Raw genomic sequence first — 17368 nt, forward strand, 5'->3', positions numbered from 1 at the left:
CCCCACAAACACATCTCAGTGTCTTGGCTGTTGAAACTGTGGTTCAGTGTTTCTTCAGGAAAACACTACTGTTGTTCATCCTTTGCAGATGCCCTATCAGGAAGAGCTTTTTAACTGAAGAGTCTTCTTTGCTTCTTGGAGATTTTTTGCTGATGTTAGTTGAAGTTCATTGTGCATAGGCAAGAGTCTTTGTTGCTTCTGTCTTTCCTGGTTGCTATGAAAACTCTAGGCCATGCCTCTTTTGGGTAGGGTTATTTGAGCAATGTGTCAGGTTAGTGGTTCCACATTTTCTTGGAGTGTCTCGTGCAAAATAAAGTGGACAAGACTTTGACTGTGACTAACTGCCTTTGTATTGTGGTGGAGGTGCCTTCATCAAGCTTGTTGGAGGGCAGCACTGGTGCACAAACAATACTAGTAATTGAAAAATCTCTTTCCTTAAAACTTTTTTTCATATCTTCAATTTAACTTGGTAAAATTTAATGCTGCATGAAATCCCATCAGTCAGTAGTTCATTTATATGAATTCCTTGAAAGTCCATTTACAAATAACCTATCCCCCTGTATTCCTTGTGTATCTCCCACCAAAAGTCCGCTCTCTTTCTATGCCCCTGCAGCCCTGTTCCCTCACATACCATTCCCAAGCCACAAGCATAAGGCCCATGTGTGCAGTGAGGTGTGGTAAGATAGAGGGACCCCAACAAGGGTCATAGAGTCTGTAGGGATGGTGTGACTCCTGAGTAGCCTCATGAGTATCCACCTGGGTCAATATGTGACCTTCCAGGGGAGTTGTATTACTGTGCACTTCCTAAGGTCTGTAGGTTCTCTTCTCTTCTCTTGGGAGCATTAGTGATTCTCCACTGCTGCAGACCTCAGCGAGTCAGGAGCAAAGGAGGAAGCACCATCTTTGCCCCCAGCTTCTTTCATTCCCCAATTCCTTGCTTTAGCTATCTTTGTAACTAAGGACATTCTCATCCACCAAAAAAAATGTAGCAAAGACAAGGTCAGGTTGGAGGCACATGTCAGTGGTTTGAGTGGGTATTACTGTTCAGGAACAGTAGAGTTAAAAATAAAACAAAACAAAAATCTGTCCATTATTAGAAAGCTAGGGAATGTTGCTTTTCTTAAACAAGGAACCGAAGTTACCTTAACTCTGCTCAATTGTGATGCCACAAAAAACATTAAAAAATACTTACTATCTTCTCCATCCATAACAAAGAGCTTCACCTACCAATGACCACAAAAAACAGAATGCCTCAATCTTACATTTGTAGTGGTTGGGCTGCCTCATGTCTTCCTTTACTGTCAGATATGGTACATGTACAAGAATTTTCCATATGCCTGATTAGACAAGTAGCATACTAAAGGCAATCATTTCCCACTCTTCATAAAGGGCCTGATCTCATGATATGCTACGGGTACCCATGATTTCAGGTGGCAGCCAATTAGGCAAGTGTCATTAGACATAGAGATAGCATGTCTCCATATATAAACCTCATATGAAAAGAGCAAAAGTTGGAGAAGTGACAAACCATCACTCTTAGTTTTGGAGACACGTATGCATGAAATAAATTATAAAACCAGTGTTCTGGGGTGCACATATTTGATAGTACTGATACAAAGAAGGGAAGATGATAGACTGACTTCCCTGTGGAGGCAGAGTTAGTGTGCTGTGGAGGTAGAGTAGGGTCCTTATTTAAAAAATGCAGCCGTAAACTCTGCATTCCCTGGTTTTCTAACATTGGAGGGATTATTTAACTACCGGTAAATAATTCCTGATGGGAGCTCTGCACTCATTCTACTGATACATACCTGTGACCTTAATTTCACCTTGAGATTTGTGTGAGATATTTAAGAAGTGGAGAGAACAGAAAGCTAAGTACTTGTACTTGAACTTCCATCTTTGACAGGGTTACTTGTCTAGTGGATAAGGGAAAGCAGTAAATGTGATATATCTTGATTTTATTAAGGCTTTTGACACCGTCCTTCATGACATTCTTATAAGAAAGGTAGGGAAATGTGGTCTATGAAAATACTATAAGGTAGGAGAGCAACTACACCGCAACCTCGATATAACGCCACCTGTTATAACATGAATTTGGATATAACGCGGTAAAGCAGTGCTCTGTGAGGGCGGGGCTGTGCACTCCAGTGGATCAAAGCAAGTTCAATATAACACAGTTTCACCTATAATGTGGTAAGGTTTTTTGGCTCCCAAGGACAGCGTTATATCGAGGTAGAGGTGTATTTGAAAGACCATACTCAAAATGTAGTTATCAATTGTTTGCTCTCAAACTGGGAGGGCATACCTAGTGGGGTTCTGCAGGGGTATGTTCTGGGTCCAGTACTGTTCAATATTTTCATTAATGACTTGGATGATGGAATGGAGAGTATGTTTATAGATCTGCAGATGAAACCAAGCTGGGAGGGGTTGCTATCACTTTGGAGGACAGGATTAGAACTCAAAACAACTTTGACAAATTAGAAAATTAATCTGAAGCCAACAAGATGAAATTCAATAAAGATGTGGAAAATACTACATTTAGAAGGAAAAATCAAATGCATAGCTACAAAATAGGGAATAATTGGCTAGGTGATAGTACTGCTGTAAAGGATCTAGGGTTTATAGTGGATCACAACTGAATATGAATCAACAATGTGATGCAGCTGCAAAAAAGGCTAATATAATTCTGGAGTGTATTAACAGAAGTGTACTATGTGAGACATGGGAGGTAATTTTCCTGCTCTATTTAGCACTGGTGAGACCTCAGCCGGAGTACTATGTCCAGTTCTGAACACCATACTTTAAGAAAGATGTGCACAAATTAAAAAAAGTCCAGAGAAGAGCAGTGAAAATGATAAAAGGTTTAGAAAACCTGATCCTTGAGGAAAGGTTAAAAAAAACTGGACATATTTCATCTTGAGAAAAGAAGACTGAGGGGGGACCTGATAACAATCTTCATATATGTTAAAGGCTGTTATAAATAGGACAGTGATCAATTGTTCTCCATGTCCTCTGAAGATAGGACAAGAAGTAATGGGCTTAATTTGCAGCAAGATAGATTTAAGTTAAATATTAGGAAAAACTTTAACTATAAGGGTAGCTAAGATCTGGAATAGGTTTCCAAGAGAGGTTGTGTTGTGGAATCCCCATCACTGGAAGTTTTAAGAACAAGTTGGACAAACATTTGTCAGGGATGGCCTAGCTAAGGCCAGGGGGCTAGACTAGAAAACCTGTTGAGGTCTCTTCCAGCCCTATGATTCTTTTATGTCTCCTTTGCAGGTGTTTTACAAGCTTTTTCCTTGAAAATTTATTAAATTTCAAACTCACTGGTGAAAGTTACCCTAACTTGGATTTCTTTATTGTTGTTTTCACTAAAACTATTTTACTCTTTCTTACTTCTTTGCCTTAAAATGTAGCTGCTCAGCTTCATTATGAAACGTAATAGAAATGGGCATATAAAATACACTGGTGTATGTAAATGTCAAAATGTATGCACATTCAATCTAAAATGCTGGTAAATATTCTTTATTTTGGGGGGGGCCTATGGTGTCCTCTTTGGGGTGGGTAGGGTATATCGGGGGGTAACAGTCTGATGGGTGATTGAGTGGTAGGAATGGAAAGCATATGGAGGGACAGGATGGAAAGGTGATGATGCATATCTAGTACCATGATTATTTCAGGACACTTATATACAATTAGTAATAAAAAACAAGGGAATGGGCCTGAAACCTGGCCCTTAGCGGCAGTGGAGGGTGTGTGTGTGTGTGTGTGTGTGTGTGTGTGTGTGTGTGTGTGTGTGTGTGTGTGTGTGTGTGTGTGTGTGTGTGTGTGTGTGTGTGTGTGAGAGAGAGAGAGAGAGAGAGAGAGAGAGAGAAGAGTGCACTTTTGGCTGCCCATGCAGTATGTGCCATCATAGGGCCAGTTATCAGCCCTGCTGCCTTTCACAAGCATTAACATTCACATTACAAATAGTTTTAAAAGTCCTATGGCACTTTTTGCAGAAGTGGCATGTTCTTGGTCAAATTCCAACCAAATAATTACATTCTACCTCCCTAAAATTCTCCTTGCAGCCATGTCTGGGTACAATGTTCTTCAGTTGTGTCCTAAAGTGTGCATGGTGGTGGTGTGCACTGTTAAACAGTTGTTTAGTTCTTACCCAGTTACCAGCATTTCACCACAGATGAAGCAATTCCTTTCTGTGCAAAACTATTTAAATGGAAAGTGCTAGTATTTTGAGACTATTTTATTATGTAAAGTATTTTATTATAACTTTGGCTCACATTCTGCTTTCACTTACATTATTTTAACTGGTTCCTACTTGCCTGAGCTGGTTAAACTCCTTTGATTTGCTTCTTCCTGACTAATTTTATCTCGTTGGATATGAAAAGCAATTCTTTTATCTCTCTTGCAGGTGGGAAGGGAGAAGAGCCATTCTATGGCTTTACTTCTTTGCCAGATGTCCCTGACTTTCTCTCCACCCATCCCAGGTGTTCACACATTCGGGGGCTGATCAGGAGTGTTTGTTGGGAATTTTCTGTCAGAATCATTTTCCAACAGAAAATGACATTTTTGCAAAAACAAAATTTTCCATGAGGAAATTTCAGTTTTGCCAGAAATTTTGAATTTTCTGTTGAGAAATTCAAAATGATGTCACCTTGCCTGCCCGGGGAACTCTTGTCAATTTCACTTTTCACCCCCAGGGAGAAAGCAAAATTGACAGGAGCCTTCCATGAAGGCAACTGGCAACCCAACACATCCCATTTTGGTTCTCCTGAAATGGATGATTCCTGGAAATCCCTTCTCAAAAAAAAGCTGGTAATTATTATTATTATTACTGTTCATTCAGTTCAGGATGAAAAAAGTTTCAAAAATGCATAATTTATATGGGAATAAATTTCCTACTCACATCCATGCTCTTGCTTCTCTGCTGGGAGAGGTAATTTCTAGAGGAGCTATTTAGTACATCCTCAATTCAGCGGCACTCTTAAGTGTGTGCCTGGTGTTCAGCATGTCAGTACACATGTTGACTTAGTGTATTTGAACGGGGCCTATATCTCGGTGATGCAGTTAAAAGCAAGGGAATACGATGGTCAGACAAATCAGTCTACATTTTTTAGTGTATTATTTTTGAAATAATGAATCCTATTCTATCCCAGGCAACTTCTTGTTTCCCTCAACCTGCTTAAATGAGTTTGTGTAGTAAGCAGAATTGCCAGACCCAATTGTTCCGAAATCACTAGTCAGGCCCAAAAAACCCTAATGACTTAATAAATCATGAGATTTTTAAAAATGGAGTTTCTCTTATTTGCCTTCTGGCTTGTGAGCTTTTAGGGGTCATGTTTTCAAGCATTTCTCTCAAACCCCGAGGGCTGATCACTTGCTGTTTAAAATAAATGAAAGTTGAGATTCTCACATCATCACTTCACCTCCCCGAGCTGAGGATTTAAGACTCACGATCAAATCATGAGAGTTGGTGACACAGTAAGTAATGTACCAGACTGTCCCACCCCAAAGAGACAGAGGCTCCGTATTTATCCCCAGAGTGAGTGCAGTGCTGGGATCACCCCTGACAGCATGCCTCCTGCCCTGAGCTGGAGGGGCGAAAGCATAGTTCATGTTGAAAGGTCCATTCAGTCCTGGGCCTCTGTGCCAGGATGGCCAACAAAAGGGACTGATTAGTGTCAGGGATAGCAGTGGTTTTGCCATTTGGACACCTGTCCCAGAAGACACTGGACTGAGACCCAAATGAGAGCAACTTTCATTCTTTAGGTTTCAGAGTAGCAGCCGTGTTAGTCTGTATCCGCAAAAAGAACAGGAGTACTTGTGGCACCTTAAAGACTAACAAATTTATTTTAGCATGAGCTTTCGTGAGCTGCAGCTCACTTCTTCGGATGCATAGAATGGAACACACAGACAGGGGATATTTATACATACAGAGAACATGAAAAGGTGGAAGTATGCATACCAACAGGCAGAGTCTAATCAATTGAGATGAGCTATCGTCAGCAGGAGGAAAAAAAACTTTTTGAAGTGATAATTAAGATGGCCCATGGAAGGTGTGAGGAGAACTTAACATAGGGAAATAGATTCAATTGGTGTAATGATCCAACCATTCCCAGTCTTTGTTTAGGCCACAGTTAATAGTATCTAGTTTGCATATTAATTCAAGTTCAGCAGTTTCTCTTTGGAGTCTGTTTTTGAAGTTTTTTTGTTGCAAAATTGCCACCTTCAAGTCTGTCACTGAGTGGTTAGAGAGGTTGAAGTGTTCTCCCACTGGTTTTTGAATGTTATGATTCCTGATGTCAGATTTGTGTCCATTTATTCTTTTGTGTAGAGACTGTCCGGTTTGGCCAATGTACATGGCAGAGGGGCATTGCTGGCACATGATGGCATATATCACGTTGGTAGATGTGCAGGTGTACGAGCCCCTGATGGCGTGTCTGATGTGATTAGGTCCTATGATGGTGTCACTTGAATGGATATGTGGACAGAGCTGGCATCGGGCTTTGTTGCAAGGATAGGTTCCTGGATTAGTGTTTATGTTGTATGGTGTGCGGTTGCTGGTGAGTATTTGCTTCAGGTTGGAAGGCTGTCTATAAGCGAGGACTGGCCTGTCTCCCAAGATCTGTGAGAGTGAGGGATCATCTTTAAGGATAGGTTGTAAATCTTTGATGATGCGCTGGAGAGGTTTTAGTTGGGGGCTGTAGGTGATGGCTAGTGGTGTTCTGTTATTTTCTTTTTTAGGCCTGTCCTGTAGTAGGTGGCTTCTGGGTACTCTTCTGGCTCTGTCAATCTGTTTTTTCACTTCAGAAGGTGGGTATTGTAGGTTTAAGAAAGCTTGATAGAGATCTTGTAGGTGTTTATCTCTGTCTGAGGGATTGGAGCAAATACGGTTGTATCTTAGAGCTTGGCTGTAGACAATGGATCGTGTGGTGTGTCCGGGATGGAAGCTGGAGGCATGTAAGTAAGTATAGCGGTCAGTGGGTTTCCGGTATAGGGTGGTATTTATGTGACCATCGTTTATTAGCACAGTAGTGTCTAGGAAATGGACCGCTTGTGTGGATTGGTCTAGGCTGAGGTTGATGGTGGGATGGAAGATGCATCCAAAGAAGTGAGCTGCAGCTCACGAAAGCTCATGCTAAAATAAATTTGTTAGTCTTTAAGGTGCCACAAGTACTCCTGTTCTTCTTTCATTCTTTACTGACCTAGGGCAGAATTGGAACCAGTGACCTAGGAGGGCTCCAACCCTGTCCCCAAGCCCCCAAACTCATTAAACTCCCTTAGCTCCTGACTTGCAGCTGGTGATCTAGAGGTGAAAGGCCCCCTATCTTCTTCCCAGTTGCTCCAACTATCCAAGTCTGTTCTCCATGCCACCTGGCTCTGATTTAAGTGCATATGCTGTTGATTTGCACATCTTTCACGTTTCACTTCCAAGGAGCTTGTGATGTCAGACAAGCCGCAGGGAAACCAAGCTCCTAAGGAAAGAAATAGGCCTAGCATTAACCCCACTTTATAATTGTGGTGGCAGAGTTACAGAGATGCTAAGTGACTTGCCCAAGGCAACATACTGCACCAACAGCAGAGAAAAGGTCTCCTGACTCCAAGTCTTGTTTCTTATTCACTGCACTACTCTTCCTTCCCCCTGCTCACTGAATAATCCATGTTGCACTTTATCACTCCCTCATGACTGAGATTTCCTGGCCTCATTCACTGGCTCTAGTGGCGGGGGAGGTGACTTTCCCCACCTCCATCCTGACACATACAGCCTGCTGCTTTCTAGAGAAGGTTAGAAAAGAGCTGGGCCAGGTGTTCTTTGGTTCACATCCTTCATCTCCAGTGATTCATCTAATATGACTGCTGTTAAGGGAGTGTAATCTAGAGGCACGAGGAGTCAGAACGCCACAGTTAGGAGTTCAAGCCCTTAGTTACAGCGGGACAGCAAGAGTCAGCTCTGGCCAGTCCTCAGCTCCGCAGGAGCCCACAGCAGTCTCCCAGCTCAGGAGGCGTCTGGCTCCTTCAGTGGCTGCAGCCCAACTGAGCTCCCAGACCCACCTTTTATACTTCCTGTTCCACCCACTGACTTCTGGTGGGAGGGGTGACCCACCAAGGCTCAGCCCACCAAGGCTCAGTGAATGGTCCCTCCCTCTCTGGGTCTATGGGAGGTCACTCTGCCTCACTACACACACACACCCTCAAGTCCAGCTCATGGTCTTCGGTGTTGGCCTCTTAGCACCCCACTAGGTGAGATAAAAAGTTGATATTGGCATTTTCCTTACCTCCCTGGTCTCTGACCGTGAAGGCATATTGCTGGAGGGTAAGATACCAGCATATTAGTCTGGCTTTGGAGTTCTTCATAGTGTTTAGCCATTTGAGGGGTGTGTGGTTGGTGATAAGCACAAATAGCCCATGTGACTGCAAGGACCTCTTTCTCGATGACCAAATACTTACACTGTCTGGGGAAGAGTTTTCAACTGAGATAGAGGATAGGATGCTCTTCTCCATCCACCTCCTGGGAGAGGACTAAGTCCCACCTCAGAAGCATCTGTTTGAACCAGAAACTCACGGGTGAAGTCATGGCTGAACATGACGGATTCCCAGTATAGGCTTTACTTAAGGGTCTGGAAGGCATTTTCGCACTTGGCCGACCAACACACCTGGAAGGGGCTGTCCTTGGTCAGGAGTGCCATGAGTGGCATCACGGTTGACACAAACTGAGGCATAAACCATTGGTGGTACCTGGGCAGGCCCAGGAACTGCCGAACCTGTCGCTTTATCATCAGCGCCAGGCAGGCCTGTAGCACCTGGACCTTCCCTATGAGGGGGCAGACTAGATCCCGGCCAAATGTATATCCTAGGTATGTAATCTCTTGCCACCAGATTCAACATTTTTTTGGGTTGGCCATGAGTCTGGCATCTCACAGGGTGGCGGCCATCTGATTTAAATGATTCTCCCACTGGTGGCTGTAGATCACTACATCGTCCAAATAGGCCGCAGCATACTCCATAGGGAGGTTCAGGAGTTGGTCCGTCAGATGCTGGAAGGGTGCTGGAGCTCCATGGAGGCTGAAGGGCATCTGGGTGAAATGATATAGCCCACTCGGAGTGGCAAAGGCAGTTTTCTCCCTGGAGCTTGGGTCCAAGGGGTTCTGCCAGTACCGTTTTGTAAGGTCAAGTGTTGTCATATACTTGGCTGTGACCACTGAGGAGCTCATCGGTCCAGGGCATCGGGTACACGTTGAACTTTGAGATCACATTTACCTTCCAGAAGTCTATGCAGAATCAGAGAGTTCCCTCGGGCTTCGGAGCCAGCATGATGGGACTATGCCACTGGCTCCGTGACCGTTCTGTGACTCCCAGCTCTATCAGTGCTTGGACTTCCTTCCTTCCTTCACAGATCTCCTGTGTCTGTCGCAGGAGTGGGCAAATGGTCTCCCAGACCACCTCCCTGAGGTTCATCTGGATGGTGTACTGCATGACTCCGGTCTAGCCTGGGAGTGCAGTGAAAGTCGTACGGAGGGCTTTCATTAGGCACTGGGCCTGTTTCTGTTGTTCTGGGGAGCGGGTGTCACCCAGTTGGGGCTCCTCAGTCTTGGCCATATCAGGGACCCAGGGACCTAAGGCTTGCTCAGGAGGACAAGGACGCTCAGCAGTCCTTCACTTGTATGCAAGGGTTTCAAAAAGTTAAGGTGATAAACCTGCTTATTCCTTTTCCGGTCTGTTTGGTGAATCTCTGTTTGGCTCTACCCACTGGACCACTTCGTAAGGGCCCTGCCATCAGGCAAGGAGTTTTGACTCCTCCGAGGGGAGAAGAAGCAACACATAGTCGTCGGGTTTGAAGGTTTGGTCCCAAGCCCCCTGACTGTAGTGCCATTCCTGAGTCTCTTGGGCCATCTGGAGATTTTCTTGCGTGAGGGTCCCGGCCCAAGCTAGTCAATCCTGTAATCATAGGACATATTTCAAGAGCCCCTGGGAGGCCAACAGGTTGTGTTCCCAGGCACCTCTCATTAGATCCAGCACCCTGCGGGGTTGTTAGCGAACAGGAGTTCAAAGGGGGAGAATTTGGTGGATGGCTGGGGTATCGCTCGAATGGCTAACAGCAACGGTGGGATCAGCTGGTCCCACTGTCGTAACTCTTGTGGAGAGAACTTCCTCAGCATGTCCTTTAAGGTTCTATTGAAGCATTCAATGAGCTCCTCCATCTGCAGGTGATACACGGACATCTTCAGCTTCTTAATGCCCAGCAGTGTACACACCTAGCAGAACAGCTGGGATGTGAAGTTGGTCCCTTGATCTGTGAGAAGTTCACGGGGAAGCCCAACACAGACAAAGATCTTCACCAGTTCCATTGTGATGATGTGGGCACTGGTATATCATAGTGGAATTGCCTCGGGGAAGCGAGTAAAGCCCAGCCAGTCCCACCTGACCATGATGGGATAGGCGAGTGTGGGGACCAACCTCACTGTCATCTCCTGTGTCACTCCACTTATCAGTGTGACCCGGTGTGACGGGTTGAATCACAGAAACCCCCTTGAGAACTGTCAACTGATGTGCTAAGTCTACTTCTGCCCCTGCTTTCCTGCCCTGGCAGCTTAGGACTTCAGTTCCCTGCCTGGTTTGAGCCAAACCTGCTAGCCTGTTGCAAACCCAGACCCAGGGTCTGAACCACGTCCCCTAACAGCTGTAGGCTTAACTGAAAGCAGTAAATGTGAGATATCTTGATTTTATTAAGGCTTTTGACATTCATGACATTCTCATAAGAAACTCCCAACTGCCCAACTCCCAAGGGGGTCCAAACCCTAAATAAATCCGTTTGGTCACTGCATCTCAGTGCGTCCCTGTGTGTCACCCCCTGTTGGGGAATTAGCGGGGCCCCACACACAGCCTGGGGCTCTGGCCTGAAGTCAGGGCAGAGTAGCAAATACCGTTAGGGGTCCAAGTCCTTAGTCAGGATGGGACAACAAGAGTCTCTAGCTTGGGCCTGTATTCAAGGGCTAGGTGCACAACACAGTGCAGGAGGCTCTGGTGGGAGTTGAGCAGAGTCTGGTATCCTAGCTCAGTGGACTATAGGCTGAAGCAGGCCTTCTGGCCTAAGGAGAGGGAGTACTGCCACCCCAGAGGTGGGGTGGCCGAGGGGACCTGGGCCCGCCCAACTCCACTGCGTTCCAGACCAGGGCCCTAACAGTGGCAGAGTGGTCTGAGTCTTCGGCAACCACCCAGCCGGATGAGAGCTGGTTGCCCCAGGCCAATTCCTACCTTCCCCTCGGAGCATACCTGAATCCATAAGGGGTGCTCTGGGTCGTCAGGTACAAGGCCCGTGGCAGTTCCAGCAACTCCTCTGTGGCTTGGTCAGTGGGTGGCTCTGGCAATTTTGGCCACTCCTCAGCTCCACAATGGCCCACGGCAGTCTCCTAGCTTGGGAGCAGGCAGGAGAAGTCTGGCTCCTTTGGCAGCTGCAGCCCAACTGAGCTCCCAGACCCTTCTTTTATACTTCCTGGCTCCATCCATGAGGGCTTAGTGAGTGGTCCCGCCCCCTCTGGGTCCGTGGGAGGCCACTCGGCCTCACTACACCACCCCAGAGGTGACTAATTTCAGTGAATGGTGAAATGAAATTGCCCCTGGATGTCTTTCGGTATATTTGTAAAGCACTGTGGGATCCTTCATGATGAGACTCTAGAGAAAAGTAAGGAGGGGCTGAAGTCCACACTGTCACTTCAAATTAAAGTATGTCTTCTGAACAAGCTTTTCCCCTTACAATCTCTTCCTCCTCCTTTCTGTCTTGTTCTAGTCCCCTCTGCAGTTCCTATGATGCATCAGGTGAGTCGCACTGCCAACAGCATCACCTTGTCCTGGCCACAGCCAGACCAGCCCAACGGGGTCATCCTGGACTACCTGCTACGCTATTTCGACAAGGTGAGTGGAGGGCAATGGAAAAGAGACTGCCCTACTGTGAGCATTAGCGGGGGAACATGCAGAAGGGAGGGACTGTGTGAGGAAAGGGAAATCTCTCTGGATTGGGGATACAGCTGAGAACTGAGGTGAGCAAGGGGAAGGAGAGTACTTCCAGTGTGAAGAAAGGGGAATCGGGGGCAAAAACTGGGATTAGAAATGTATTTTTCATCCAATATTTTCTCTTCTGTAATTCCCAGACTGATAGAACCAGATGGTGTGGACCAGTAGAAGGGATCTCTAGCTGAGTTCATCCCTGGGGTTAGGTTAGATCTTTCAGAAGAGTTTAGGGATGCCAGATGTAAAATGATAAAAGGAACTGGAGTTCCAGAAGTGATACATCTTTGAGAGGATGGACTCATTTTCAGCAGGAACACTCCCATTATACCCTCACAAAGGGAAATTCCATGGGACATACTGGCATCTCCATCCAAGGCTGGATAGAAATCTCTCTGTAACTGTAAAAAACCCTTTGTGGATTAATGCTAGGAACTGTCCATTGCCACTCAGGTTCAGATGGCACTGGGTCCTGCTCTGCTTGGGTGTGTGCCACAAGAGTTTGGAATATGGGATGGTGCCAACTCACACCTGCCATTCATTAGGCAGCCTGTCGATCCATTATAGGCTGGCAGACGGGACAAAATGATTGTTTTCCACCTACATCAGTCATGACTCCTAACTGGAGGTTGGTGGTTGCAGGGCAAGATGTCTGGAGGAGAGTTCAAGCTGCCTCTTGTTCCTCATCTCTGCTCTTCCACTGGAACACATTGCACAGTTGTTCAGTACAGGTCCTTCCTCTAGTTGTAAGAGTTTCTTGTAAATGGTAGTGCCAATTCCAGCAGGTTGTCCTATGGAGCACTACATATGCTGTTGCAATGGATTCTGGGAAGAGAGTGGCTGAGTTTGGTGGGCATAGGAGATAATGTTTCAGGTCAAGTTGGGAGATTATTTAGATGAATAGCATCTCACCAGGGCCCCGTAGGAAGATATACCACCCGTCCATGTCCTAGCTCATCTTCCTCACTCGTGCCCAAATCACACTTTTCCTTTTCCTTTACTACTCACTTCCTTTACGGTCAGGAATGAGGGGCATTGGCAGAGCTGGGTGGGGAGCCTAGGACTAGAGTATCAGGGGAAAGGAGGCTACAGGGCAGGATCAAGGAGCATTGTACAGGGAACCTAGGATTAGTTGCTGAAGAATGTCATCTGTAGCTGGGATCTCACATTTGTCATCTCTGATTGGCCATTGGCTTACAGGCGGAAGATGAGGATAACTCATTCACCATAACCAGTGAGACCAACATGGCCACCATCTCAAACCTGAGCCCAGGCAAGATCTATGCCTTCCAGGTGCGAGCCAGGACAGCTGTGGGTTACGGGCCATATAGTGGCAAGATGTATTTCCAGACCCTGGTGGGAGGTGAGTAATGCACTTGCATGTACTCTCAAACTGATACCTGCACACACACACACACACCTCTCATGCTCATACATGCCCGTACACATGCCCACTAGCTCATGCTCCCAAACCCCCTCACCCATGCACTCCTATTTACATAATACACTTGTATCCAGCTCTTTTTCATGCTTGAAGACCCACACAGACCAACCCAGGCCTTCACAGATGCATATTTGCATATGATCACACATCCATATGATCACTCACACAAACTTCATGGGCCTGTGTGCAATCTTGAGCATACCTTTTACTCAGACTTTTGGTACACCTACATCCTCAGTCCCTTGCACTCTTGTGCAAATGCCCATCAGAACCGAAGTGTGTTAGCAATGCTAGCTGTAGGGGAGTCCAGTACCGCATCGCACAGGAGATCGCAGTTCATGCAGACAGGCCACAGTTCAGTGCTCTGCAATGGTCTGATGGAAATCAGGCCCCAGAGCATCCAGACAAAACCTGCTTTTTGGCAGGTTCAGCCTTCATTCATGGAGGGAGCAGTGTATCACCTGTGACAGTTCTGGGCGTGGATCAAAGGGGCTGGGTCAGGGCAACCTCTTCATACATCTCTCGTGCGAGCTGAAGGAAGGGGAGAGGTTGGCTCTGGGAACCAAGGTGCCAGATGGATTACACTCAGGTGGCTGCTCAAGAGTCAGTAGATCCAGGCGAGCGTGCAGCAAGGGAGGCAGAAAGGGATAGGAGGGGCTGTGGGATTTCCAGGAGGAAGGGAGGCATTGGAAACAAAGAGATTGAAGGGGGTAATGGAAGAGTTAATTGAAGCGTGATGAGGTATCAGGGTTTGACTGCGAGATCTAGGAGAGACTGGAATAGTTCTCTGGGTGTAGCCTGGCTGAACTGGTAGGCGATTCTGACAGCCCTTGTCCTCTGTGTGTGTGTGTCTCTCTCTCCCTTGCCAGGCGAACGCTCGGAAATGGTTCAGGACCGGCTACCACTTATTGTGGGCTCAGCACTCGGTGGTCTGGCCTTCTTGGTAATTGCCGCCATTGCCATCCTTGCCATCATCTTCAAGAGGTGAATTCCCTCCCCTCCTCATGCCCAGCACCTGCACCCCAGCCAGTGGATCCCCCCCTACCTAAACCCACTCCTAGGGAAACCCAGTTCCACTGTACATTCATCCAAACCCCCATGAGCTCCCATCTTGCTCTGCATCTCCCTCAGGGGGAATCCTACCCCATTGCTCCTAATTGAGGGCCCAATCCATTTGAAACATTCCCATTGATGTCACTGGGAATTGGATGAGCCTCAAGTGAAAACAAAAGGGAAGCTTCAAACTAGTGACCACAAGATGTTTGACTGCAGCATAGTACAGAATAGACTTGCAGATTAAAGTTTCAGGCCAGCAAACTCTAGGGAATGAAGAAATCTAGTGAATAAAGACTGATGGGAGGAAGTATTAAAATCCACTGATGTAGAAGGTGCCTGGGGAGTCTGAAAATTCCCTTTAATTAAGAGCCTAGGAATTATAGCTCGTCTGAAAAACAAGAATACAAGGAGTGCAGCCCACGTGGCTCCAGGAAGAACTGATTCAAAGATAATAAGGTAGGTTTAAAGAAAGCACTGTAGAGAAAGAGACGGCAAATAAATAAGAGTATAGACTGACTGTTATGATGTGCAGAGAAAAGAAAAGAGTAGCATAAACCAAAGCACAACAGTAAAACAAGAACACCCTGGGGTCTGAGAATGAATGATGGGATCCTTTTGAAAGATAAAAGCAAGAACCGATCAACATCCCCATCCTCAAACTTGCCCCAACTCTGAACCCTTAGACCCTCTATATGTGTTCTCCATGTCTCTTCTCCACCCTAGCCCACTGCATTCTGCAAAAAGGAACCTTTTAGCCTTTCCTCTCATGTATATGGAGTACAACTCTATAACCTACTTTAGAAAGCAAAATCTAGGGTTTCTTTTTTTGTTCTCCTCTTTCCCTTTTTAATATTTGTTTTCCTTTGTCATGTAATTTTTTTTCTTTTGTTATTTTTTTCTGGGGAGGAAAGAATGAAAAAAGACAAATGTTGTTATATTTCTGTTGTAGTCTCCTGTTGTAACTTTGGACTGTTAAAACTATAATTTTGTGTTATGGTTGGAAATATGTGATATTATGTGCACAACTCAATAAAGCATATATTTTTTTTACAAAAAGCAGAATGAATTAATACTAGCCAAAGCTGGGGTTGAGGAGGGAACTAAAAGGATTCTGTAAATACATCTGCGGGAGAAGAAATACCATAGACAAAGAAGGCCCACTTATCAGTGAGAGAATGGATTAAATTAATGATGACACTGAAATGGCTGAGATCTCCTACTCCTTTTTATTTTAAATCTGCTTTAAATAAGAAAAATAAGTTTGAACATTTAGTAAATAAGGAAAACCTTACAAAATAGCTATTAAAAGATTAGGTTTATATTTAGAAAATTTAAATACATTCTAAATGTATATTACATTTGGAAACAGTGACACATATTGTCTTGTCAATATGCAATGTAGGGTTTTAAGGGAATTACACAGATAAACTTATTTTTGGAAAATTGTGGGAACCAGGAGAGGTATCAGAGGACTTGGGGGAGAAAGCAAATGTAGTGCTGACCTTCAAAACAGTAAAAATCAGGGAATGATGCTGGCAATCATCACCCTGTAATGCCAGTTTCTGTTCGTGGTAAAATAACTGAGCACATCTTGAGAGAAATATTACTCACTAAAGTTGTGAAGGTTTAACAGAGTCCTGAGGAAAAAAGCATCATTTATGAATAATGCAAGATGCCACACAAGCCTGATGGTTGTTATTTTTTAGAATTACAGAATTAGTGGATGGTAATTGTAGTTATGTTGTACTCTGGACATTAGTAAAGCAATTAACCCCTATGTGTCATGAAATCGTATCTCAACTTCCAGTTGGATTGGATAGAAACAGCCATATGGATTGAAAACTGGCTGGAAAAAAAACTGTAACCAGAGGATGATGCTAAGCAGAAAAGCATTGAGTTGTTGGGAATCTGTGTGTTGAGATGCCACAGGGCTTGGTTTGGGGCCTGGTTTTATTTAATCTGATCTAGAAGAAGTTGTCATATAAATTAAATACATGGATGATACTAAATTAGAAGGCGCTGTGAATACCTGTGAGGACAGAGAAGTATTATAAAGTAATATAAAGTAAAGAGAGATTAGAAATATGGGCAGAAAAATAAGAAAACAAGATTTAACTTGGAAAGTTTATCTAGAATGGCTGGAGAATGACCTGAGACATACATACTGAAGGGGTGGAAGAAGCTTGCAAAGAGACAACGGAGGGTGGAAATTAGATACATCTTTGCAATATGATGACAGCAATAAAGACTGTTGCGATTTTGAGCTGTATGCACAAAGGCATTACATCGTGGGACAGGGAGGCCCTGTCTGTATGATCTCTGTGTTCAGTTTGGGGTATCACAGTACCGGAAAGACGTGTCAAGGTGGATGCAGTTCAGACAAGAGCAACAGAAATGATACGGAGGGGATGACTTATGGGAAGAATTGAAAAGAACTAAACCTGTGTAACTGGGGTAAATGACACTTAAGGGGAGAACAACATAGCTGACGAGAAGGAAACAAATTATAGAAGGAAAATTATAGAAGGAAAAAAACATAGAAGGAAACAAATTATTTAGGGTGGTACTAAAAGGAGTAACCTGTAGTGATGGGATGAAAATAAAAAAGCTTAGCCAGCATATTGGGAAAACCTTCCCAGATAATTGTGTTCAGCTATGGAATAGTTTCCCAGAGGGACAGGTAGAGGTCCCAACCTTTTGCATGTTTGAAACTTGACTGGATACAGCAATGGTAGATGTGCTGTAGGGAACAACCCTGCATTGGTCACCAGCAGATGATGGGGACCTTCATAAGTCTCTTCCATCCTTGACTTCTGTGCTTCTTTGATTCTGACCTCACACTGGGGAGCCTGGGAGACCCTTTCC

At 45.0% G+C, this 17368-nt stretch overlaps 1 protein-coding gene across 4 annotated transcripts in view; it reads left to right on the plus strand.

The window, feature by feature from the left end:
* The window catches only part of LOC123356221 (ephrin type-B receptor 5), a 174110-nt gene that overhangs the window by 150044 nt on the left and 6698 nt on the right, over nucleotides 1-17368 (plus strand). For all 4 annotated transcript variants that reach the window (XM_044999246.1, XM_044999261.1, XM_044999271.1 and 1 more), the window contains 3 exons: nucleotides 11786-11910; nucleotides 13204-13366; nucleotides 14317-14431. In XM_044999246.1, coding sequence (XP_044855181.1) covers nucleotides 11786-11910; nucleotides 13204-13366; nucleotides 14317-14431 — 403 coding nt within the window. The remainder of the gene's footprint in view (nucleotides 1-11785; nucleotides 11911-13203; nucleotides 13367-14316; nucleotides 14432-17368) is intronic.

This window comes from Mauremys mutica, chromosome 1 (assembly GCF_020497125.1).
Source record: "Mauremys mutica isolate MM-2020 ecotype Southern chromosome 1, ASM2049712v1, whole genome shotgun sequence".
Classification (NCBI taxonomy): Eukaryota; Metazoa; Chordata; order Testudines; family Geoemydidae; genus Mauremys; species Mauremys mutica.